Source organism: Protopterus annectens, chromosome 3.part0 (assembly GCF_019279795.1).
Source record: "Protopterus annectens isolate FY-2018-M chromosome 3.part0, PAN1.0, whole genome shotgun sequence".
Classification (NCBI taxonomy): domain Eukaryota; kingdom Metazoa; phylum Chordata; order Ceratodontiformes; family Protopteridae; genus Protopterus; species Protopterus annectens.
The window spans coordinates 1,152,007,910-1,152,032,979 of NC_056731.1; the positions used below are offsets into that span (position 1 = coordinate 1,152,007,910).

Sequence of the window (25,070 nt, forward strand, 5' to 3'; positions counted from 1 at the left end):
ATAAAATCCTTTCAGCTCCAGAGGACAATCAACACTGGACCAAAGGTTTAGTAGTGGATGCCATGATGATTGTGGCAACCACCAAGAAAGAACTAGAAGAAAGTTCCATGTTTCGTCCCCCTAACTGGGAGTCTAGGGCTACGGACAGATTTGGGAAGCAAGTCTATGCTTCTTTGACTTTTGCCTTGTGGTCATTGAATTTCTTGGCACATTTCACTAGACTTCAGAGGGATCTGATCAAGGAGTTCTGATACCCTCGCAGGAGCTGTGTCTGAAGTACAAGAGAAAGTAACATCCTAGCTTGCCACCCTGGAGTCTGTTTCCAGCTCATCCATGAGGCTTTTTGCTTGTGCAGCCGAAGGGACGACTAGGGCAGCGGCTTCTGGCATAGCCATAAGGAGGCATGCCTGGATGTGCTTGAGAGTTTGTGGAGCCATTCAGGTCTTTGTCAGTGCTCCGTTTGATAGATCTTCCCTTTTTGGCCCCAGAGTGAAAGACACAGCCAGGTGTGAAAAGGATGAAAAATCCCTGACTGCTGTGGGCATACATTTTTTCACTCCTCAACGCTCCTATTCTAAGAATCAGAGAAGTGGGAAAATGTGGTTCAGGAAGACCCAAAGGCCTTTCCAGGATACATGTGGTTGTCCTCCCAGGGCAGAAGGGGGGAGTTATAATGGAAGGTGCCAACCATGTGGCAGAGTTGGCCTGCAAAATCAGGGTTCCAGAGATTCCTTCTCAGGACAATCCTACCAGCGCTCCTGAAAGGAGGCCGGATTGTTTACCTCTGGAGGCATTTGAGGGAAGATTATCCTTGTACCCACTAGCCTGGCAAAAGATAGCCAGCGATGCTTGGGTGCTAAGGATCATTACCAGAGGTTACTATATTCCATTCGACCTTACTCTAAAACTAGGAAGAAAGATCCCCAGTGTTCCATCCAATCAGAGGGATCAGACAGTTCTGGAAATTCAAAAGCTGCTAGAAAAAGCCATCCAAGCAATCCTGCCACACCAGATAGGATCTGGATTCTACTCGTGGTACTTTTTGGTGCCAAAAAAGACGGGACTGGAGACTAATATTTTGTATCTAAAGTATTCTGAACAAGTTTGTTCAACAGACAAAATTCTGGATGGTCCTGGGTCAGTCTGTTCTTCCCTTAGGGAAAGATGATTGGATCTGCTTTGTAGACCTCCAGGACATGTATTACCACATAAAAATAGACAAATGCTCCAGGAGGTTCCTCCGCTTCTGGCTGGGAACCGCTCGTCAGTTCCGAGCTCTGCCCTTCGGTCTCACCACAGCCCCCCAAATGTAATGCAGCAGTAGCAGCTCACTTGAGACTGCACTTCCACCAGGCATCTACTTGAACAGACAAGAGATTTCACCCTAATCATTTGCTCTCGTCTAGGTGTTAACAGTGAATCTTGCCGAATCTCAGCTAAGCCCAGCCCAGCAATTGGAATTCATAGAAGCCTGCCTGAATACGACCTCTTGCATGGCCTCCTTTCCTATTCACAGACTGCAGAAAATATCACATGTTGACATTCTTCTCTCCAATGACTGTGTTCCCCCTTTCATTAGTTCTACATGCTCTGGGATCCATGGCGGTGGCCATTACTTTAGTACTAATAGCAAGGTTCCACACGAGAATCCTACAGTGGCTTCTATCCTCCCAGTGGCCTATTCTCAGTCATCCTCTGTCTCACCTCATCCAAATTACCAATCATTTATAGAAGGATTTATTTTGGTGAATGGAATCCAAGGAAATTCTTTTGGGTTGACAGTTTTTCTCCTCATCCACTGACCATAGTGACTATGAATGCCTCCCAGATCGGGTGGGAGGGCATTTTCAGGGAAAGACTGTCCCAAGGCACTTGGTCCCCGATAGAGGTCAAGCTGCATATTGGTGTTCTGGAACTGAGGGTAGTGCTCTTAGCATTGCAAGTCTTTTGAACTGTCCTCCCTCTATGAAAGATTGCAGTTCAGTCAGACATGTCAGTAGTCTGGTACATCAACAAGCAAGGCTGAACTGAGTCTTAGCCCTTTTGTCAAGAAGCCCTCGGAGTGAGGCAATGGGAAATTTCTTCAAACTGCTTTCTAGTAACAACACACATCCCCAGGGAGCTTGAATGTGATAGCGGACAAATTGAGCAGATGCATCCTCCTGCCTCACGAGTGGCCCCTCAATTCCAGAGTGGCAAAAGAGATTTTCCTTTGTTGAGGCCAGCCTTGCTGCGACCTATTTGCATCCTCCCCACAACCACAAGTGTAGCAGCTGTTTTGCCTTAATCCCCACCTCAGGGGGAGTCCTCGAGAGATGCTTTCCTTCATGATTGGCCGTCGTGACTACTCTATGCCTTCCCCGCCGTTCCTCTTTTTTTTTTTTTTTGTTCCACCTCTTCTTGAAGGCCATAGAATTGAAGAGCAAAGTGATTCTTATTGCCCCATTTTGGCCTTTGCAAGTTTGGTTCCTCTTTCTTTTGACCTTACCTACTTCAACGTCCATGGACACTGGATCCAGATCTCTTGTCCTATCCTTGGGGGGCTAGTTCATCCCAACCTGAAAAACATCAAGCTTACAGCTTGTTTGCTCCAGTTCTATTAACTGCTGTGCGAATTAACTTTTCTTCCCCAGTTTGAGACATTTTGCTTGCTTCCCATAAACCTTTCACAAAGAGACTCTACTTCAGTAAATGGAAAAGGTTTTCCATATGGGCACACGATAAGAAAACTTGATCCTTTCTCCGTAACAGTTGAAGAGGTTTTCAATGTTTATCGACACTGTTCAAGCAAGGTGCTTTTTCTACCATCAAAGTAAAGCTTGCTGCAATTTCTAATTTCCATAATTGGTGTGAAGGGCAGTCTTCAATTTCACATAAGCTGTGCAAGGCTTTTCTAAAGGGAAGGTTAAGGTTAAAGCCTCCTTTATAAGGGAACCCCTTGTCCCCTGGGATCTTTGTATTGTTTTGCAGTCCTTGATCCAATCCCCTTTTGAGCCTGCTACCTGTGATTTGAAATTTCTTTCATGTAAGACTATTTTTTGATAGCTATTACATCCACTAGGAGGATTTCAGAGATCCATAAGTTATCTTAAAGACCTTCATATTTGATTTTTCATAGAGACAGTGTATCGTTGAGAACCAGTCCATCCTTTCTTCCAAAGGTCATATCTGAGACTAACATTAATCAGTCCACTGAATTGCCAGTGTTTCCTAATTTTTCCAACAAAAGAGAGGACTGCTTACATATGTTTGATGTCCACAGACAGTTGCATTTTTATCTCAACAGAACTAGATTTCAGAAAGTCGGACAAGTTATTTTCTTTTTCAGGTCCTTCCATGGGTAAATCAGTTTCTAAGGTTACGTTGTCTAAATGGCTAAGAGAATGCATTACCTTTGTCTACAACAGGAACAACCTCAAATTGACACCCCCATTTAGAGCACACTGCAGAAGAGCTATAGCCACATCTGGAGTTTTTCACTCCATATGATTAAAGCAAGGGGAAGTCCGTGTTTAGATTTAACATCTCTTGCAAAGGTTACTTTAGATACCACCTTTATTGTGGTGAGTACCTCACATAATGTCTTTGTGGAAATTCTACATTTTAAATGTGTTAAAACTGATGAAATAAAGCAGCATTATGTAATGTAATATTAGAAGACCAGTGGTAGGGAAAGTAGTAGAAAAAACTGCTGCAGGTATCATTTAGATATTTCACTTTCCTCACCATAATGCCTTAACTTAAATTTCAACTGCCACTGGTGGCTGATTTCCTCCTTAATAGGATTAGGACCCCACTGGGTGTTTGTCATTCTTTCCTTTCTGTAAAGATATTGAAATTATGCCACCTAAATCATGGTGGGATTATGAAGAGAAGTCCTAGTTTGTAACTGTTAGGAAACGGAGAAGGAATTTCATTCCCATGATTTTAGAGGGGAGGTGCAAGGGTGGGGACATGGGACTTGCTGTGGCATCAGGTAGAAATGCATATATTTATTCATCTAGCTTTGGGGAGTTTCGGATAATGCCCCTTTTATCTAAGGGGTGCCCCACCATTAATTTTCCGTTATCTTCCGCCAGAATTTGCTTGCAGAACTCAAATACTTAAACTTGAGGATGTCACACATGCTTTTTCAAAAGGCAGGTTTGACAGCATTTGTCTAAAAGAATGTGTAAATGACAGTTTACTTTTTCATTTTTTCCATTTACTTCCATTATCCATATTGCTGCTTTATTTCTCTTTCAGGTGCTAACTTGCTGTATACTGTTCAGCAGTCATGATAGAAGCAAAGAAACTTATTGGAAAATCTCTTCAGCCTGCTAGACCATTGCGCCGCTCACTGTTACATTGTGGTTAGTGACTTGCTACTTTCACCTATACTGATCTTGGAAGAAGAGTGTATGTATGTTTATATATATATATATATATATATATATATATATATATATATAGCATATCACCTTTTCAGTGGCTAAATTATAATGTATTACATGAAAGATGTGAATATTGTCAGTCATCTACTGTTAAAGCAAATACCTCACAACTATTTTTTTCACTTCGTTATGAAAAGTCACTTATTTTCTTTTACATATTTTGTTTACTCTCCCTTGCCAGCCAGCAAACCACTTTTTGGTCACCTAGTTGGACTCTCATCCTGACAGTCATTTGGTATGCGTGCTTTAATGCGATTTGCTCCCCCCTTTTCATACTTTGCATTTGGTAAATAGCCATCTAAATCTCAGTGGCCTTAGGGTCCAGCTTTTAGTCCCCTGACCAGGACAGCTGAGGAATTGCATAGTATCCCCACAAGCAATTTACATAGTATCCCCACAAGCAATAAGGTGGGATATTTGTATTTTGAAGTCTGTATTCCGTGTCTTTGTGGCTTTTCAGTGTGTGTTCTGCAGTACTGACCTCCTGTATGTCTGCTCCTGCTCATACCCAGTCCAGCTACATCATTTATGCTGCTTGTCAAGCATAAGCACTTGTGGGCTAAACACTTTCTGCAAAAAATTGCTATGATGTCTGGTTTCTGCTAGATGTCTGTCCAGGAAATGAGCCTTTCAGCTTTCCCCATTGTAGGATGCATAATCCATTTGCTCACTCCTTTCTCCAGTCAGATTCTCCTGCTTGATCACTAGTTGTCTGGGTCACAGTCCTGCTTTATCACTCCAAGTCACAGATCTGGGTAGGATTTTGTGCGTGTAATTTTTTTTTTAGTTCTGCCTGTAATTTTAAAGCCAGATAAAGAAATTCCCTAGTTTTGTGAAGGATTAGCTCTTCTGGGTGTTGGCTCAGTTTTAGAGGATCCTGTGGAGAAAACCACATTCAACAGTCCTACATAGTACTTAGAGGGGTAAAAGAGCAGCCCATTAATGGTACAGAGATGACTAAATAATGCTGATGTAGCTGTGACACTAAGTCAGTTGATCTAGGATGGGGAATGCAATTTTCAACAGCCATGACCAAGGCTGAAAGGACTTAACCTGGCATCTAAAGCATTCTCAGGCATATGGCAACTCTCCATTTGCCCATAATCCTCTGGAAAGGACTTTCTCCAGATATTTTATCCTGCATGCTGAGAATCTCTCCAAAAGGGCCATGGACTACTTTTAGCACCCCCCCCCCCCCCCCCCGTTTGAGAGAACGTTCTTGCTTCCAACTTATTCTTGACTTATCTTAACTGCAAGAAATGGTACAAAAATGTAAATGAATAAATATTATTTGCATTGAGAAAATGTCTTCCCCTCTCCTTCACTGGGGTGTTTTTCATTGCTGTTTCATCTGCTGTTTAACTGTTTTGTACATGTCCTTCTATTCAATGTTACAGTGTTCTTTACATGTGGGAAGTCCTCTGCCCAAGCGACCTGACATTCGGCCAGCATGCAACCGCTATAAGCTACTGCAAGGTACGTGGGACATTGCCCGTATGCACTGATGTCAACCACAAAAGGACATCCACATGTAACATCCTCAGAACTTTTCTGCCGCCATTCAGAATGCTTGACTCGTATGTCAGTCTCCTGCTGATTCTGTTGGTTGCTGCCAGCTTTCAGGTAAATGCCCCGTTGGAGATTTATTTCTTTGTTGCTGCCTTTTGCGCTTTCTTCATGTTATCCAGGAAAGGCAAGTGTAGGTGTGGAGGGCAGATTCCACACAAGGACAGCCATGATCTTTGCCTGTTCTGTTTAGGTCCCAGTCACTACCATCATTCTTGTTCCATTAGTCAGGCCTTTGTCCCAAAAACTTGGTGTAGCTGACTTTTGGTTTTAAGTCTTTAGAGAATCAATGACTTGAACATCTAACCAAGGACGTTATGGAGGGTTTTATGGGTCCTTCGGCTGAGATGATTTTGAAGTTGAAAGTCAGTAATCCTAGGCCTGAATCCCTCTTCAGCTGTGCCTCTTACCACCAATGTACGCCTTGTGGGTAGTGAAGACCTGGTGTTACTTTCGGTGGTTGGGTCCGATTCATTGGCTGGTACCTCATCTGAAGCCATTAAGGAATTTGACCGTAGTACGTCCTCAGAGGCAGTGCAGACATCCATTTTGGATGGACAAGGGGAGCCACGCCTCATTGTGTTTGAGGGCCCTAGGGACATGTGTTACCCCAGTTAGGGAACAGATTCTGGAGTTGGTTGTAGAAGTCAAGTCTATCTCGGGTTCTTCTACATCTCAACATCTGGAAATGCTTTTTAAGAAACAAAAAAAGACAGTCCCACGTACCTTCCTTTCCATAGTAGGTACTTTGTCTCTGGGGCTCATTAAGGCTTTGAAACCTTCCTCTGCTGTTTCTGTTCCTTCTTATACATTCTCTTCTGTTAAAAGGGTTGGGGAGAACAAGTTGTATCTGATGATGATTCTTCTAATGAGGATTCCTTAGCATACTCCACACAGATTGCTTCCCCTTTAGAATATCCCTCTCCAAAGGAGGAGTCAAATGGGGTGATTCTCCAGTAGAAGAGGTTTCCTTTGAGGAGACCATTAACAAAATGAGAGAATTTTTTAAATGGGACTGTGCAGATTTCAGAAGAGCAAAAAAGGTATTATGACCTTTTACAAATGGAAGTACTTTCTCCTTCTGCTGTGCCTCCTGTTTTGCCAGCCTTTTTAGACACTTTCTCATCCTCTTATAAGGCCCCTGACTCGCAGGCTTCAGCTCCTAAGAGGCCAGACAGGTTCTACAAGGTGCACAGTGACTGCGAATCGTGTATAATTGTCCTTCGGCTGATCCAGCAGTTGTTTTCCATTGCTTCAGACTGGTCTTCTAGTTTGTCTCCTTCAAAACTATTGCCTTCTGACCGAGAGTAAAGTTTTGGAAAGACTTTGTAAGAAAGTTTATACGTCCTCTTTGGCCATCAGAGCTATGAATGAACAAACTCGTATGTCCAGGTATTCATTGGCCCTTCTTTCTCAGGCTTCTCAAGCTATTTCTGAACTTCCAGAGTCTGACATTAAAAGTCAAGTTATGTCTCTCTCATCAGCTTCTTTTCAAGTGGCTAGACACTTTATTAAATGCAGTTATGATACTGTTGAAGCATTCTCCAGAGCAGTTGCATCTGGTTCTGTACTTAGAAGGCACTCTTGGTTGAGGCTTCAACCTTTGCCAGACAACATAAAAGCAAAATTGCTGGATGCACCTCTAAATTCTGCTCTTTTTTGATTCTGAAGCTGCAGACTTATTTAAGACATTTCAAGAGAAGGGAAAGGATCTTCAAGATTTGAAGTACCTTTTTGTTTCTCCTGTTCCAACATTTCACAGAATTTTCCTTCTGAGACATAGTCTGTTAGATGGCAGGCACTCCTGTACCCTCATCTGCTTCTTCCTCTAGACCTAAAAAGATTGCTAGTGGAGCGCCTCAGTCTAAAACTACTAGTTATTCCCCTTCCTCCGAGCAGTCCTTTTCAGCCAGGCATAGTACTCTTACTACCAGCCTTTTTCAAATCTTACCCCTCTATCTTTGTCTCTCTCTCTCTCTCTCTCTTTTCCAGTTTGGGCAAGGATTATCTTGGGTTCTATCCACTATCAATAAGGATGTTTCACGACTTGGAAAGATTGCTCTCCTTTCATGGGGGTTCCACAGCCTCCTACAAACCAGTTGCATTTGTTTCCACATGCTGTAAGATTTATTTTCTCAAGGCACAATTCAGCAGGTGCCACTGGAGCAGAGAGGCAGAGGTTTTTACTTAAATGCTTCTTGTCCCCAGAAAAGATGGTCCTTGTAGACCAATTCTGGACCTTTCCCACTTTTAAACATATTCCTAAAAGTTCCAATTTTTTGCATGCTAGCTTTACAGACTTTATTTCCCCTGATTCCTCCTCACTCTTTCATGGCTTCACTAGACATCAGAGATGCTTACCTTCACATCCATCTTCTTTACAGGAGATTTTTACATTTCTCTGTGGCTTCTTTGCACTTTAAGTTCTCTGCCTTGCCTTTTGGACTTTCAACTGCCCCAAGGGTATTCACAACGTGCTTGGCTCTTGTGATTGTTTTTCTCAGGGTCAAGGGTATTCTGATATATCCATACCTGGAAGATCTTCTCTTTCTGGCTCCTCTATCAGAACAGCTGAGTCGCAGTCTGCAGTCTTCTATCTTTCTCTTACAAACGTTGGGGTTCACCATAAATTTCAAAAAGTCTTCCCTGTCCCCATCACAAGACCACATCTTTCTAGGGTGCAGGTTCAGAACAGACATCGTGATGGCTTTTCTTCCATCAGAAAAGATTTGGTTCCTCACTTCCTTCTCTGAAAACCTTCTGCCTATCCTCCATTACAGCAAGGGAGTTTCTGAGACTTCTAGGTTTCATGGCATCCACGATACCCATGCAGCCTCTTTGGTAGACTTCACATGAGGAAATTTCAGTGGTATCTAGAATAAGTCTGGATGCAGCATGCTCACACTCTGGAATTTGTGATCCCTCTTCTCCCATGCCTAAAATCCAAGCTTTGGATTCAGCAATTTACTCTGAATCCAGGACTTCCTCTTCATTTGCCCCAGCCTACTCAAGAGTTGTTCACGGTTGCCTAGGACATAGGTTGGGGGGGAGCAACGCACTCAAGTCACTCCAAAGCAAGTACAAATATGACTCCGTCATTGTCCATGCTGGCGTGAATGACCTGAGACGTACCTCTCTGGACTACATGAAAAGAGACATAGAGGAGCTCTCCGATTATGTAGCCCAGGCTGGTATGACCCTGACCCTGAGCAGCGTCTTGCCCTCACCAAGAATGATACCACATTACAAAGACAAGATGATCAGCTTTAATAATTGGCTCAAGTACTGGTGTCATTCTAAGGGGATCCAATGTCTGTCTGCCTGGGATGACATGTTGGACAAGCCACGCTGCTTCGCAAGGGATGGCTTACACCTGTCACCACTGGGCTTCCGGATATTGGCTAAGGCTCTTGCCACCCCCATAGTGCCTTTTTTAGGCAAGGCTCAAAAGACAAACCCACCTCCTTAGAAAACAAAAATGGAAAAAAACTAAGGGTAATGCTGCTCAACGCCAGAAGTCTAAATCGCAAGATGCAGGCACTCGATGCACTTCTCAGCATGGAGAACATTGACGTCTGTGCAGTAACTGAAACCTGGTTCAAGGCTCCTGAGAGCACCCCAGCGCTACCAGGCTATACCTCGTATCATGCTTTTCGGCCCCAAAACCCGGGCCGCACCACAAAGGGAGGGGGAGTGTCCATATTCATCAAGGACACCCACACCTCCAGGTTAGTAGCAACACATGAAGCATCAGAGACCATACAGGTGCAACTAACCATAGGCAAAACTGCTATACAACTGGTAGCATGTTACAGACCACCCTCCCAATCTCAGGAACCCCACTCAGCCTTCCTGAAGACATTGGAGGATATGAATGTATCACAAAATACCATCATACTGGGAGACTTCAACTACCCAAACATAGATTGGATACATTATTCTAGCGCTAATACCCTAGCCTAAAGGTTCCTGGAATTCATAAATTCAAATGCACTGGAACAACTAGTCACCTCTCCCACTAGGGGAGATAATATACTAGACCTGATCATCACAAACATGGGGACAAAATGCTCCACACCGGAAGTATACCCCTCACTAGTGAGATCTGACTAAACTAATCACCCTGGATATACATATCCCACCTCCACCCCCAGCACAAAAGAACACAGTGAAAAACTTCTCAAAAGTAGACTTCACTCTTAAGACCAAGATGGTATCCTTTAAGCCCACTGTGCCAGTGGATACCACATCCTACAATGCCGAATCCTTCACAAATGCTTTCTATGGGCATCTCCAAGAATGCATGGATCATGCAATCCCAAATAAATCCAAGTGACTCTCCACCAAAGGCAAGCGTCCTGTCTGGTGGACCTCAGTCATTAACAAATTGTATAACAAAAGAAGGAAGCTACTGCACGTCAGAGCAAAATCCCATGAAGGGAAGACATCTCTGATCAACATTAGCAGAAAACTACGTTCTCTCATAAAACGTCCAGGGCCAACTTTGAGAGAAAAATCGCTAACAACACTAAAGATGACCACAAAGCCTTCTTCAGCTATGTTAGAAACCTGGGCGGAAACCCTCAGATATGCTCAGAGTTAGTTCACAACAACAAAAAATGCACTGAACCCACAGATATTGCCAACATTCTGGCTGACAGGTTCAGTGCAAATTTCTCCCCTCCCTCACCCCCAAAAGAAGAAATACTTATCCCGGCTGAATGTAATCTCCATGTCATCTCAGATGTCCAAGTGAGAACCGCCCTAAACAAAGCTAAAAACACAGCATCAATGGGACCTGACGATATCCCGGGTTGCATGTTACGTGACCTCCAAGAGGAGCTAAACCCACACATAGAAATGCTATTTAACCGTAGCCTTACTTCAGGATATGTACCTGAACAGTGGCGTACAGCAACAGTGGTCCCACTCCACAAAGGGGGTACCTCTACAGACCCTGGAAACTACCGCCCCATAAGCTTAACTAGCCTGGTCTGCAAAGCTATGGAAAGAACCATTAGGGAACTCATAAACAGAGACATAGGGGACCTACAGACACTTGACCCCACCCAGTTCGGCTTTGTAAGGGGCAGATCCTGCCTTTTGAACCTGGTTGACTTTTTCGAAACAGTCACTAGAGCCATTGATGAGGGCAAAGCAAGTCCATACAGCCTACCTGGACTTGGCTAAGGCCTTCGACACAATACCCCACTCAGGCATCATAGATGAGCTCAACATCTTAAACGTAAACCCTTATTTCACTAGATGGGTTGCAAACTGGCTAAAGGACAGAACCCATAAAGTTAAAATCGCTGGAGCAATGTCAGACTCAAAGCCAGTCACAAGTGGTGTCCCACAGGGATCTGTCCTGGGACCCCTCTTGTTCGGCATTTATTTCTCAGATGTTAAAGCAAACATGGGAGGGTTGTGGCTGACAAAGTTCGCAGATGACTGCAAACTAGGCGCCATAGTCGATACACCAGCGGAGACATACATCCTACAAAAAGGCCTCACAGAAACGGACAACTGGTGCCGGAGTCACGGCCTTTAAACTAAATGCCAAAAAATGTATAGTCATCCCCTTTGGGAAAAACAAAGTACCCGCAAATTATCACATAGACAGCAACCCACCGAGTACGGAAAAAGTAATCAGAGACCTAGGGACCCAAGTCGACAGCGACCTCTCATGTGACACCCACGTTGCCAGAGTGGTTAGAAAAACATTCTACCTTGCACACCTCATCATGAAGGGATTCACATCCAGATCCAGGGATGTCATTGTACCCCTATACTCCTCCCTCATCAGACCCATGATTGAGTACAGTGCCCCATTTGGTATGTACCTCACCCGGCATTTGCAACAGCTGGAGAGACCACAGAAGTACCTCACCAAGAGGATCAAGGGTCTCCAACATATGTCTTATTCTGCCAGACTAAAGAAACTTCAGCTCTATTCAGTAGCATACCGCCTGCTCAGAGGTGATCTCTGCCTGACGTACAAGGCCATGTCCAATCAGGATCTGATGGACATGCTCCACCTCAAAAGATCCAAATCCATCAGGACCACGAGAGCTAAAGACTTAAACCTCAGCACAAGTATGAATAGAACATGCTGGAGGTATAGATTCATAACCCAAAGTCTTCCCATGCTTTGGAACAGGATCCCATTTCGTATTAGGCAGAGCCCCTCACTGACTCTCTTCAAGAGAAATCTTGAGTGGATGGGAGATCGTAAGTTTACCCCAGGGGTCACATCTGTGTCACTGCTAGACAGGGGCACAGTAAACTAATTCTATTATATAAGGGGAACTTCATTGTGTCACTACTAGACAGAGGCACAGTATTCTAATTTTATTCTGTACATTTTTGTACCACTTCATGGGGTGGCAAAAGCCACATCACTATGGCTAGGCTTACAAATGCCCTAGGGCAGATAGCCTAGTACTATACTATGAAACTATGAAACTTTGCATTAAAAAAGGTACAGGGTTGTATCAAAAAAGGTACAGGGTCTTTGGTCTCTTTCATAAAGGAAAAGCATATCAACATCAAGGAGATGAGTGTTCTTATTGTAGTCCTGCAGGCTTTTCATCGTCTTTCAGCCAGGCACTCTGAAAGTGTTACAACACCACAGTTCTGTGGTATGCTAACAAGCAAGGGTGACAAAGTCTTGCCTTTTTTGAAGATTAGCTCATATGGCATGGGATCTGGCAGTTCAGTACAAGGTGACTCTTCAAGTGGTTTACATCCCGTCCACTCAAAACAGTGTGGCAGACACACTAAGCAGGCCTGTGACTCAGTCCCATGAATGGATGCTTCACAGGAATGTTTGTGAACTTGGTCCACCAGTGGAGTACTCCTGTTCTGGATCTGTTTGCCTCCCATCTGAACAGACAACTTCCTCTGTTTTGTGCTAGACTCCCACATCATCTGGCTTGGAAGGTGGGCGCCCTGCCTTTTTCATAGGGGATGTTAAGCATTCCTCCCCTTTTCCTCTCATTCAAAATGTCTGCTCCAAAATTCAGCAGGACAAACCAAAAATCTTGCTGGTGACTCCTTTTTGGCCAAGAAAGCATTGGTTCCCTCTTTTGCATTTAGCCAAAGGCAATCATCACAAGTTGTCATGGAGTGGACCTGCTCACACAGGACAAGTGATCTCTGTGTCATCCATATTTGTCACAACTGACCATGTGGGTGGTCAACATTTGATTACTTTTAGAAACCTTTACTCAGAGGACGTGCTTAAGGTTCTGCAGGTGGCCTGGATGCCCAGTAGTAGAAAATCTTACTTATCCAAACAGAAGAGATTTCCAGTTTGGTGTCTTTCACAAAATCTGGATCCATTTTCAGTGAATGCTCCAGTGGTTCATTCTTTCTTGTGTGTGTTTGAGTGGCTTAACGTATTCATCAGTGAAAGTTCACTTGTCAGCTGTTTCTGCATGTCTGCCATTATCTCCTCCTTTGGCTTCTAGATTGGAAGTAAAACTTTTTCTTGAAGTCCTTCATATTAAGCCTCCCAGGAAACCAGTACCACCTCCTTGGATTTGAATTATGTCTGAGAAGCTTACTGTCGCCCCTTTTGAACCTGCAGTCTTTTGTTAGCTTTAACCTCTTGCTAGGAGAGTTTGAGATTCATGGTTTGGCTTCTCCACCTTTTCTGCTTTTCCACAAGGAATTGCATACCAATCCTTCTTTTATGCCCAAGGTGGTGAATGAGTTATTTTTTAATCTCTTCAGTTGCCCACCTTCTTCTCCTCTTAATCCTCCAGTGAGACTATCTTGCACACCTTAGATGTGAATACGCAACTCAGATTTTTTGGATAAGACTAGGGCTATCCGTCTGATCGGCTTTTTGTTTATTTTCATACTAGGGCTCTGGGTTTGCCTGTCTCTAAACAGACAAGTTCTTGGATTTCTAAGTCTGTTCTGTTTTGTTATGATTTCTGTGGTAAAACTGTGTTCCTTCTCCTGTTAAGGCTCACTCCACTAATTCTGCAGCTTCCTCAGGTGCATTCTTTTAAAGGCCTGGATACTAGCACCATTTTAGAGGCTGGTACATGGTCTACTGTGCATACTTGCACCAACCATTTCAAGTTGGACAGCATTTCTAGGTCTAGAGCAGGGTTCGTTAGAGCCATTCTCCATGGCTTTGTTGAAAGCCTTCCTCTTCCTAGGGTTGTTCTTAAGCTTTTTATACTCTCCCACATGTAAAGAGTACTTCAACACTGAACAGAAGGACATAAGAGTAGTTGTGTAAAATCTTACCAGAACTACAGATGTCCTCCTCTTTTGTGTTGCAGTATCCTGTCCCTTCCCGAAATATCTTGTTTTCTTTTCTTGGGTGGCATACTTTTGATCCTTAGGTCTAGTGTTTCTTCTGGGACATTACAGTTCTGAGGATGGTACGTACGGATGCCCATTTTATGGCCGACGTCAGTGCATGTATGTGACGTCTCATGTACCTTGCAGTAGCTTAAAGCTGTTGTATGCTGGCCAAGCCATCTGGTCCCTTGGGTGAAGGACTTCCAACATGTAAAGAATACTGCAAAATAGGGAAGGGCATCTATGGTTATGGTAAGATTTTACACAACTGTTCTTTCTTTATGTAACTTGGAAGTTAAGTTCACTGATGCTTCTTTTTGTAAATCAAAACCAATACATTTTCCTTTCATGTCATTTTTTTCCCCCCTGTCTGTGACTTTCATTGCAGGTTCTTGGTGACTGTCAATCCTCTTAAGCTGTTTTTTTTTGGACATTTTAAATTCTTGTGCCTATCTATTTAGGGAAAAGTGCAGGTGTGAGAGGACGAGATTCCCCATTAGGACAAACTTACCCTCTCACTTGCCTGCTTAGATAAGTATTTTACAGATGACTGATTTTTTTGCTGCCTTTAAATCTTCTATGGGGAAAAGCATATTAGCTCTAGAAATGCTGAAAGCTAATTTAGCTCCTACCCTTGTTGAGGCTTTGACCTTGTTCTCAATTTTGAGGCCAACTCCTTCAGGAGTTGGGATAGATGAAGGCAAATATGATGATAAGAAATGTAAATCTAATTGGACTGAATTGGACTATTCTATGCCTAGAGACAAAGATATTAAAAGGAACTGTAAATTGGACTAAAGTGAATCAAGCCATTCTAAGGATTCTAGTCCAGGTCTGAGGATGGTCTCTCAACTTTACCTTTTCAGGTATTTGAACTTCTAGGAGTAGTAGTTTCTGTAATAGTTACACATACCAGAGCTGATGGCATTTCTTCTGTTTTTGATATATCTCTTAAAATATTTATCCTCTTCCTAGGACTGCTGGGTCATGTTGCATCACCATTGTTGAACTGGACTACAAGATGGTGCAGAAATTTTTTGATCTGTTACGCAGTCTTAGCCCCTCCTGCCCACCAGTTACACTGGGGTGGTTAGAGGCCATTCATCTTTGCAAAGATTCTCTGCTGTCATTACAGGATCAGACACAGGCCCTAGTTCCTGGGAGGCTAACTGTGTACCTCTAGGTGCTAGCATTGATGTATACTAGACTGCTGTGGATGCTAGAGTCTCAAGTGTCAGGTCTCCAAATGTAGTTCTCAATGTCATCAACACCAATGCCATTGGAAAATCCCAGGGCTCAGGCTTGATCCTTGCACCATTGGTGTCACCTCCCCCACCATTGCTGGGCTGACCTTAACTTTACTGGAGTAGAATCTTCAGCCTTCTATGTTGTCTCTGTCTGTCTTTGGGTAGACTTTTTTCTCTGTCAGGCTGTTGATGTTTTGGTATGGGAAATTTTTTTTTTGCACTTTACTTTGGACGTGGTGCCGGTGTTGACCTCAGTGCTGCTGATGCAGGCTGCTCTGCATTTTCCCCACGTCTGCATTCACTTTGGCCACAGCTAGAGATCTGCAGTTGGCTGGTACTACCACTCATCAGCTGTTTGCTAGGATGTTGAAATTGGAGAGCCACTGCAGGGTGCCTCTCCTACTGCAGGTAAGAAGTAATCTTTCTTCATAGGCAAGAAGGGCGAGTGCCAGAGAAAGCACATGAACTTACCCACACGATTTGCCCTCTCCGAATGTAGATGACGATGAGGGAGTTGATTTTCCACCTTTCCATGGTTACCCATAATACACAATCCCCCCCCCCCCCAATAAAAAAAATTTGTTCAGAAGGCTGACCCCTAAAACCCTGTTACTGGAAAGTTTCCCCCAGATGACCGAATTGTACAAATAATGATCATGACATCATGATAGACCTCTGACATTGTGTGTGACCTGTTTTTGCAGACTCCAGATAGCCTCTGGTGACTACCTATAAGATTTCTGCACCAGAGTCTGCTGCTGATTATCTACCAAGTGAGTCACTTCTGTTAGACTTGGGAAGCATGTTTTGAGTCCTCAACTTTTTTCCTTAAGGGCTTTAAAGTGTTTATTGCATATGCTCCATGTCCAAATTTAGTTCTCTCTCTGTTTTGGCCTTTTCTTCTGGCGAAGCCAGTACATCTGAGGTCCCTCAAAAGGCTGACTTGCCTATCTAGCAGGCCTACATGGACATGTGGCCCAAATTCTGACTTCTTACAAGAGACCTGCTTAGTTAAACTTGTAAGAGCAAATGGACATATTTAGTTTGAGCTATAGACAATGGCTTGTATTCATGTATTACTCCTTTCAGCCATTATTGATTATTACTTAAAATGTTTAACTCTGTTTTAGTTACTTATTCATTAATATTCATTAGGCACCACACTGCCATTTTCATCAGGGATAGGACTTAAATCTTTGAAAGGCTTTCTTGAGGGATATATTTTTTTATTGCATCCTACACTCCATGACCTTGTTTCTCAATGGGACCTGTATTGTGTGCTGTAAAAGTCTATCATGGAATACTTTTTTTTCTCTTGTGGCATTCACTCCACCAGATAAATTTGAGCTGCAAGTCTTGTTTTAATTCTCCATACTTACATTCTCAAAATGATAGAATGTCCTTGGCCACTCTGGAGGCATAGAGGTATAAAGCCTTGACTACTGTCCAGCTGACCCAGTTTTGATTAGTGTCTTGGGTGACTGAAGTGGCAGAGAGGAATGGGTGTGGCAGTTCTGGGTCGGTCCATAGAGGTAAATTTCCCTCTGGTCGATGAGTAGGAGGATGGGGTGCATGTAAACTAGTTAGGGCAAAAAAATGGTTGGAAGCAAAGAAGGCTGAGCTCCCGTGATACTTTTAGTATCCAGGTCTGGCCCCAGCAATTCTGCATTAAGTCGGGAAGGGGGTTATACCTGGTGTGGATGTGGCACACTGGGGGTTGGGCCGTATGTACAAGGGGAGGGGGAAGCCAAAAAATGTCCTTGAGAACAAGTCCTCCGTACATGCACAGTAAAGTTGCAAGTATCTAAAAGTCCAAGAATCTTTTATAAATTCTAACAAAGGTGAATTTTTGTCACATTGCACGATGTGCACCAGCAGCTCTGATTTTGTGGACAGATCTAAGCCTATGAGAAGAGGTTCCCAACTTTTGGTTTTACTTTCCAAAAAGTTTTTTAAGGTGGCTTTGCAGAAGTGGCTGTGTTGAATTCTACTGAAAGAAATACAATTAAACCTTTATTTTCTGAGCTTAGAACCTATTCAACAAGAGCAGTTACACTTCTGAAGAAAGTCTGAGAGGTAGTATCTTTAGTTAATATTTTTGAACTGACTATGTGGGCATCAGTAACTTTTGCAAGACACTTTAAGCTGGATGTTAAGTTTAGTTCCAGGCCATCTTCATCCACAGTCACTGGAGGACTTTTCCCGCGAAGAACCACCTAGGAAGATGAGACTGGGGCTCTGAGTGGTTTTACAAAGATGGAACTTCCAATCTGTCCGATATGAAAGTTGTGCTTACTGTAATGTTTGTGGATGAGCACTTGCATCTTAATATATAACCCTAAATCTTCCACACTGGGCTGGGAAGACTATTTTCTGTTGGGAAGCTGTTCTTTCTGCTTAGATTTACCCATTGCACTGCCTTAATCAAAAAAGTGGAGTTGGACCTTCTTTGAAGATGAGAGGGACCAATAGACTGTAAAAAAGTTTAGCGTCTGGGTTGTCCAGTTTTTGCCTGTTTTAATCCTAGTGGTTGATGACAGTAGAACTACCCATCCATATCTGGTATTGAGTTAAGTTCATAACTTTTGATCCTATTTCATCAGTCCATCTGATATGACTAGTGGGTACTGAGCTGCTTGTTGGATCTGACCTGGATGTCCGTGCTCCAGTGCCTCCAGCTCCTTCAAAAATTTTCTTTAATCCCATGTGGACCTCTTTCCAAATCTTGTCACCGTCATGAACAGAAGGATTCTTAGCTTGCAGCTAACTGCTCCAGCTTTTCTTTGAGTGTTGTGCTGCTGCTTGTTCATTTTTGCTTAGATTATAACAATTTCTTCAACTTGTTGTTAAAAGCTTTATTCTATAGGTAGTGCAGCAGCTTCTTTGTAATGCTCAGGCAGCTGGCCTAGTGTCTACTTTGCATTTTTTGTGTAGTTATCTTGCTGTTTTAGACATGGATAAAACATTCAAAAGTGTAGCATCTGTAGACAGAGAATTCCACTGATGGATGGACATAATTTATGGGCAAAAAGATAGGAAGAAATTGATAAAGGTCGTCTTCTTAATGCAACCAAGAAAGCAGAGGGAAAATGGCTGACTCAATATTTTTGACCTCTCCAATCCAGGCCTGTTCATCTCTTTTAAGGCAAACTGGGTAGTTTTTCAATGACTGGAATTAGCCAGTGTAATTTTTTTTTTGCTTTGTGCTTGTGTAGGATGTACTGTTTTCTCAGTTTACAAAGATTCATAATTTCTAATTCTTACTCCAGAATAATTCCTGTATCTGCTGCATGTTTAACTTTTGCAGTAAAATAACTATTGAATATCTTTCTGAAAGCTGTACATTGTCCCTTTGATTGCTGTCAAACAAGCTCTGATTATATGCCTTTACAAAAAATAGGCTTATACAAAACAAGTGCCTTTTTAAACTTTTTAAAACTGCATTTCTGACTTAATGCCTGTGCCCACAGACTGTTTACTCATTGTCTGAACACCAATACTTGGTGTGTGTTCCTGAGATGTGATGCAGTAGTGCAAGTTTATTTTAAGTCTTTTCTTTTCCCTGTGTGATTTTTTCCCTCTGTGCTATCCCCACTCAGGGGCAGTAATCAAGGAGCCTGAATCTTCACCACTGACACGGGAGAGGGACGTTCACTTGGAACAAAAATGGATACACTCAGTATTTCCAGATGCAGCTCTCCGCATAAAGCACAATTTCCCTTAAGAGCACACAGGGAACACACACAGTCTGAGGTCTGGATCTCTCTTTCTCAGGCCCCAATGAGACTTCCCACTGGCACAGCTGTAGAGTTGAGTCCTCAGCAGTGTGTCCAAACCAAGTTGTCCAGCACCCTCTTTTTGAAACCAGTGCTGTGTGTCACTGCTGCAAGCAGCTGACATGCACTCTCTTGGAGATTTAATTTTCACACACACAGGAAAGGCTGGCACAGATTTACTAGCTATTCCCCCTTCTGCCCAAACTATAAGATAGTTACACCACCACCAGACATTCCAAAGCCAGCTACTCTAAGGCTGTTGCAGAGGTACCCAATTTTACTGAGTGAAATTTAATATTAATACAAATGGTAATGTTGTTCAAACAGCAAAGCTTTCAGGAGTGGCTGCAGTGTCACCAAATAAATGTGTTCTCAAAGGTTAAAATATTCTCAAGGTCCAGGCACAATGAAAAGTTTAAATATATGTAATAAATAAAAGAAAATGAAATACTAAATATCTATTTACAAGAAACACCAGAGTTTCACTCACAGGAAATATTAAAATAATACAGACTAATAGATTCACACAGATGCAGACAAAACAGTACATGACTAATCTTGCCATATTTTCCTGACTGATGTAAAGGAATTTCTATTCCTTGGTCATTTACTAGAGCAAGGCAAGAGGAAGTAGGTCTGGGGTCCTTCTGTCAGGTTCCAGAAACCGACTGTAATGAGACTTCAGTCTCACCTAGTATTAAAATATAATTTTTAGTGATGGAGTATAGAATGTCATCATGTACATCCGGTCATCTGACTTCTGGTTCTCTTGATACCCCCTTTGGCTAGAAGCTGTCAGGATTTAGCACACATGTCAGTAATACACTGAGTCTTGCTAAGCTCTGCTTCAGCTTTTGGAAGTCCTAAACAGTTGTGACCTCCACCCTTTCGGAGTAGCAAGTAGTTCACCTCAAAGGCAATGCAGAAAGCTTCCTAGTACAGATTTTGTCTCTGGCTGCATTGAGAACTGTAAGATACAGTCTTTATGGCCTAAGCCAGGTACTTTTAATTTCTAGCGATTTTCATAGTTAGGTCATTTCAGATTACGTATATATTTAAACAGTTACAATAATATATGTATATTTCTTTTTTTGTCCAGCAGGACGCATTGCTAATACATTTATAACGCAAGCAGCTTTACAAATACATTTTTCAACGCAAGCATCTGTAGAACTCAAGTTTGATCTACAAATGACATATAATTCTTTACAAAATTCCAGCTAACTGTGCTGGCATATGTTAACACATCCACTGCCCTACTTCTGGCATAGTTGGCAATACCTCACATAGTCACACGCTCCATGGCTGCTGACCATCAGTTCCGATCACTGTTGTCCATTCATCTACCCAAGTGCCTGTGAATTCCCCATTAAGTGGACAGGAGCCAAATGGAAGTGTTCACTCATAGAGACAGCCATGGAGGTGTCCAGTAATATGAAAAATGAGGGCATATCTTCAAATGCCCTCACCCTACCACTGATGGTTAATGTGTCCGTCACTATATACAGAGACCTACTGTATCCTCTGCATGTATCTGATTGCTCTTAAATACAAGCCAGTAAGAACTACCACCATCAGATAGGTAACCAGCTTTGTGTCCCAAATTACAACTGGCCAGCTACAAGCCTCCACTTCAATGTGATGAAGCAGCAAAGTACACCACCACTCCTTTACCCCAGGAAAGGTGAACAGACGTAGTTGCTTGCTCTTCCTTCCTGCAAGACTGTTCCAGTCCCATTATCTGAATTTGGGTCATCTGGATCATGCTTTATTCCTTTATATTCTACAGACAGGCACATTTAGTTTTAAACCAGTATACCATTGTGGGTCACCACTTGAAATGTTCATATAGATAACACTTTCAGTATGTGACCCAGAGAGGTCCTTGGCTTTGTGAGAGGGTCATATCAAGGGGCAATTTAAGATAAAATTCCCCAGTGCATGAAATGTTCTGCATATATTTTACATTGTGATAAAATTTTGAGAATCAAGGTCCATTGTCCAGAGTGGTTAACTAGAAGCTATGCAAGCAGTCAAAATGCACCAAACAGTGGCAAAGCTGTACAAGTTTAAAAAATGCATACTTTTCAACTAAGCATTAAACAGTTAAATACAGCATTGCAGTATTTGTTTTCAAATTTGGAAGTACCAGGTATGAAGCCTGGTGTGTAGAGAAATTAGGTTTGGCACAATATTGTAAACTGAAGAGTAGGACATGTGGAAGAAATAACAAAAAGAGAAAAAAAATGAAATATTTATCAGTGGTTCACTATTGCAGTAACATGTTTTGTGGGATGTATCTTGCCAAGGATCAGCCATGCAGCTAGTATGCATAAGCCTTTAGGCCCCTTCCTCAGTGTGTATCCGAGTATGACTGTACAAGGTGCAAGTGTGCACATATGCTCAGTACTTTCTTGCCACTGAAGAGTTCAGTCACACATTTACACTGCAACTTCATTTTTGGAGATCTTCTCCTATATTGGCTCCTAGGCAGATAAGTACTCTTCTGGGAACCTTCCTTGTAATGTTTCAGAAAAAGTTGTGATAAAAATATTTTCTTGTCTATCAGAAAGGGAAATTTTTGTGTGGTGGACAAATCCCATATTAGGATTCCCACATTGCCGGTCTCGTTTGTGAGAATCCCATGACAGCTGTTCATGCAAGATTCACCTCTTTTACTCCAGACTGTCTGCAGTTGGCTTAATGTATTTTTGGAGAATAAATACTTGAAACCCTTTTTCTGCTTTCCATGGCCACTGGCTCTCCTCTAGATGTCCCCCTTTCAGGTAAGGATCCTGTTGAGGATTTTTCTTTCCCCTTAAGCTACCGTGCCTTTGATCTCTTACCCAGGCAGAGACCTTGGAATGCCTGATACTCCCAGTCCCTCCAGGATTGTTCTGTGGGGTGTTTGTTAAGGTTCAGGAAATATGCACATCCTCCACAGCAGCTGCTGAGAAGGGAGAAAATTTGATTTTATCTGAAGGGGTGATTTAAATATCCAAAGTGTTTGTATTGGAGGAGGTAACTGGTTCCCATATGGAGGTCCAGATGTCTGATGCATCTAAAACAATCAAGCTAGGTTCCCAAAGGGAAAACCATCTCAAAGCAACATACCTTTTAGTATCTTCTACTCCTTGTATAAAGGGGTTAAATGAATAGTTCATGGTTGAATTTTACCAAAGTGTTTTTCGGTACGTTTGTCTCTCCAGTCCTCTTCTCCTATTTACTCTCATTTGAAGAATAAAAGGACTCTCTTGAGGAAGAGTAAGTTTCAGATTCAGAAGCAGAAGGAATTGATTGTGCATCCCAAGTCTCTTCTACTCAAGTAAGTCAGAATTTGAAGAAAACCTCTCTTCTGCTTCTTCAGTTGAGATTCATTTTTGAAACCGTGCCTGAGAAATAATTTGTTTTGGGATGGTGAAAGAAGGGAAATTTCAGAAACCTAGAAGAGGTATTCTGATCTCCTTCATTTAGGTTCACCAGCCCTTATCTGTTTCACCCATTACTGGGGCTTTGGAGGATGCATTTAATTTTGCTAATTCTTTCCCTGATGCTCAATCTCCTGCACCATGAAAATCTGATATCTGTTGGATCACTGTTGCAGTATTCAAGAATGGGATAGCCTGCCAAGAGTAGTTGTACATCTGACAAGCATATCAAAGCCTGGGCCCCTTCCTGTCAATACTGTATGACCTCTAAGGGATGTACAAGTGCAAATTTACCTCAAAATTCTAGCCTGCTAGCCAAATGCTGAACTATCGTTCCAACTTCATTCTTTTAAGGCATATAGTAGACTCCATCTTTTCCGGCTTCTCTTTAACCATCCATCAAATTTCTGCCATAGCCCTAGGAAAAGATAACAAAACAACACTCCCGCCCTCCTGTGGGCTAAATGGCAGACATTTGAGTTTTAGACGCCGTATTCATTAGAAAAATGCATACTAATACAAATCCTGTTCTAGCTGATTTATAACCTATAAATGATATTCTGTATGTTTTTTTTTTTTCTGATTAACCAGCCATTTGTCTATCCAGCCTAAGGTCCGGCCCCAGCGAGAACTGATGAGGGAGTCTACTGTATAATATTTGCCTGTTACCCATTGGGCAGTTAAGTGTTTGCATTGTGGACTCTTCCTGCTGTTGTATTTTCAGAGGGACATGTGGGCATACATCAAATATTAGTGAAGAAATTCCCGGTTCCTTAATGTGAGGTGCATCAGGGTTTGGACCCACTAGATTTTGTGCAGGCAGTCATACCAGCTAAGCAGCAGAAGTCTGTTTCCCAGCAGCAGATGTTTAGGAATCTCTCAAAAGCAATAGCAAGATTTTTGCATAGGGGCTTTTCGAACTTTTTTTTTTTTTTTTGCCCTTGAAGCCTCCATTTTTCTTCCTGCTGCTGCATCCATTCCTTTTAAGATGCAAACAGTTTCTGAAAAAGAGTATTCTGAAGCTAATGGGGCTGATTAATTTGCTTATTCTTTCCAAATCCATTCTCCAGTGGCTTGTACCTCTGCTGAGCATACCTTGCCTCTTGATTTGTCCTCCGGAAGAACTTTCTTTTGGAGATGTACAGTACATTTTCAAATGGAAAGTTCCCTGTTAATCTGAGCAGAAAAGATACTGTGCCCTTTTGGAAATGGGCATTCCTAAACCCTCTGCCATTCCTCCTGTTTTTGGAGGCTGTGTTAGATAGCTGTTGTATGGATTTTCTTAATTCTGAGTTTCCGCCTCTTGTTGCAAAGAAACGGGATAGATTCTATAAGGTGCCAGACAGAAAAATTAAGGACCCCATCTCATATCCAGCTATTATCTTCTGCCATTCCACTGAAAAGCCTACTAAGTTGCTTACCTTCTATAATGTGTTGCAGATTGATAAAGATAGAGCAATTGACAAGTGTGCCATAGGTAAACTCCTTTTTGTTATGTCTATCTTTAAGGGCCACCACTTAACAAACCATATGATCAGCTATCTTTTGTTTATTTTGGGCAATTTAGGCAATGTCCTATCAGTTTTGGATTACTGTGACACTGTTCTGCATTGTCTGTTCTTATCCCCGCTCTTCTAGTGGTTAGGCATTCTTTTAAATGCAGTTTCTATAGCTCTTCTAGTGCAGCTGCTGCTGGGGCTGTTCTTTGTCAATTTTTGTGGCTTAAACTTCACCTTTTACCTGAAGAAGTCAAAGCTAAGCTTCTGGACTCTCCTCTCAAACATTTTTTTTGGCTGTGCTGCTGCTGAACATTTCAGAACTTTGCCTGAAATTTTCCATGAGTTGACCTTTCTCCAGTAGTTTCCTTTCTTTCCAAACCTTCCAGAAGAACTAGCGTTCTGAGGCTGGGCTCTTCCTATGCAAGATCAAAAACACATTTCAGGACAAATCACAGCAGACTTTCAAGGGTTCTAAACCCTCTTTCTGGTAAACCAGCCTCTTTGTCAACCTCTTACTTCCTTTCCCTCTCTACCATGGCTGACCCCTGTTCCCCTGCCCAAAAGCCATCTTTGTCCTTCACAACCTGTTAACCTATAACATCAAACAAGTTGGTTCTGTCCATCATCCAAAATTGTTTACAACATATCTTGGATTGCTCTTCCACGTCTTGGTCTTCAACAACCATCTCTAAACCAGATTCTTCTCACTCTCTTCAAGAGCTGATTACTCAGGGCACAGTCAAATTTGTGCTCCTTTATCAGTTAGGAAGAAGATTTTACTTGAAGGTTTCTGTCCTCC

At 42.4% G+C, this 25,070-nt stretch overlaps 1 protein-coding gene across 3 annotated transcripts in view; it reads left to right on the forward strand.

Annotated features, from left to right (window-relative positions):
* CCHR3.PART0H8orf88 (chromosome chr3.part0 C8orf88 homolog) overlaps positions 1-25,070 on the forward strand; it is a 1,151,988-nt gene that overhangs the window by 219,641 nt on the left and 907,277 nt on the right. For all 3 annotated transcript variants that reach the window (XM_044065382.1, XM_044065379.1, XM_044065380.1), the window contains exon 2: positions 4,246-4,352. In XM_044065382.1, the coding sequence (XP_043921317.1) occupies positions 4,277-4,352 (76 nt within the window). In that variant the 5' untranslated portion in view covers positions 4,246-4,276. The remainder of the gene's footprint in view (positions 1-4,245; positions 4,353-25,070) is intronic.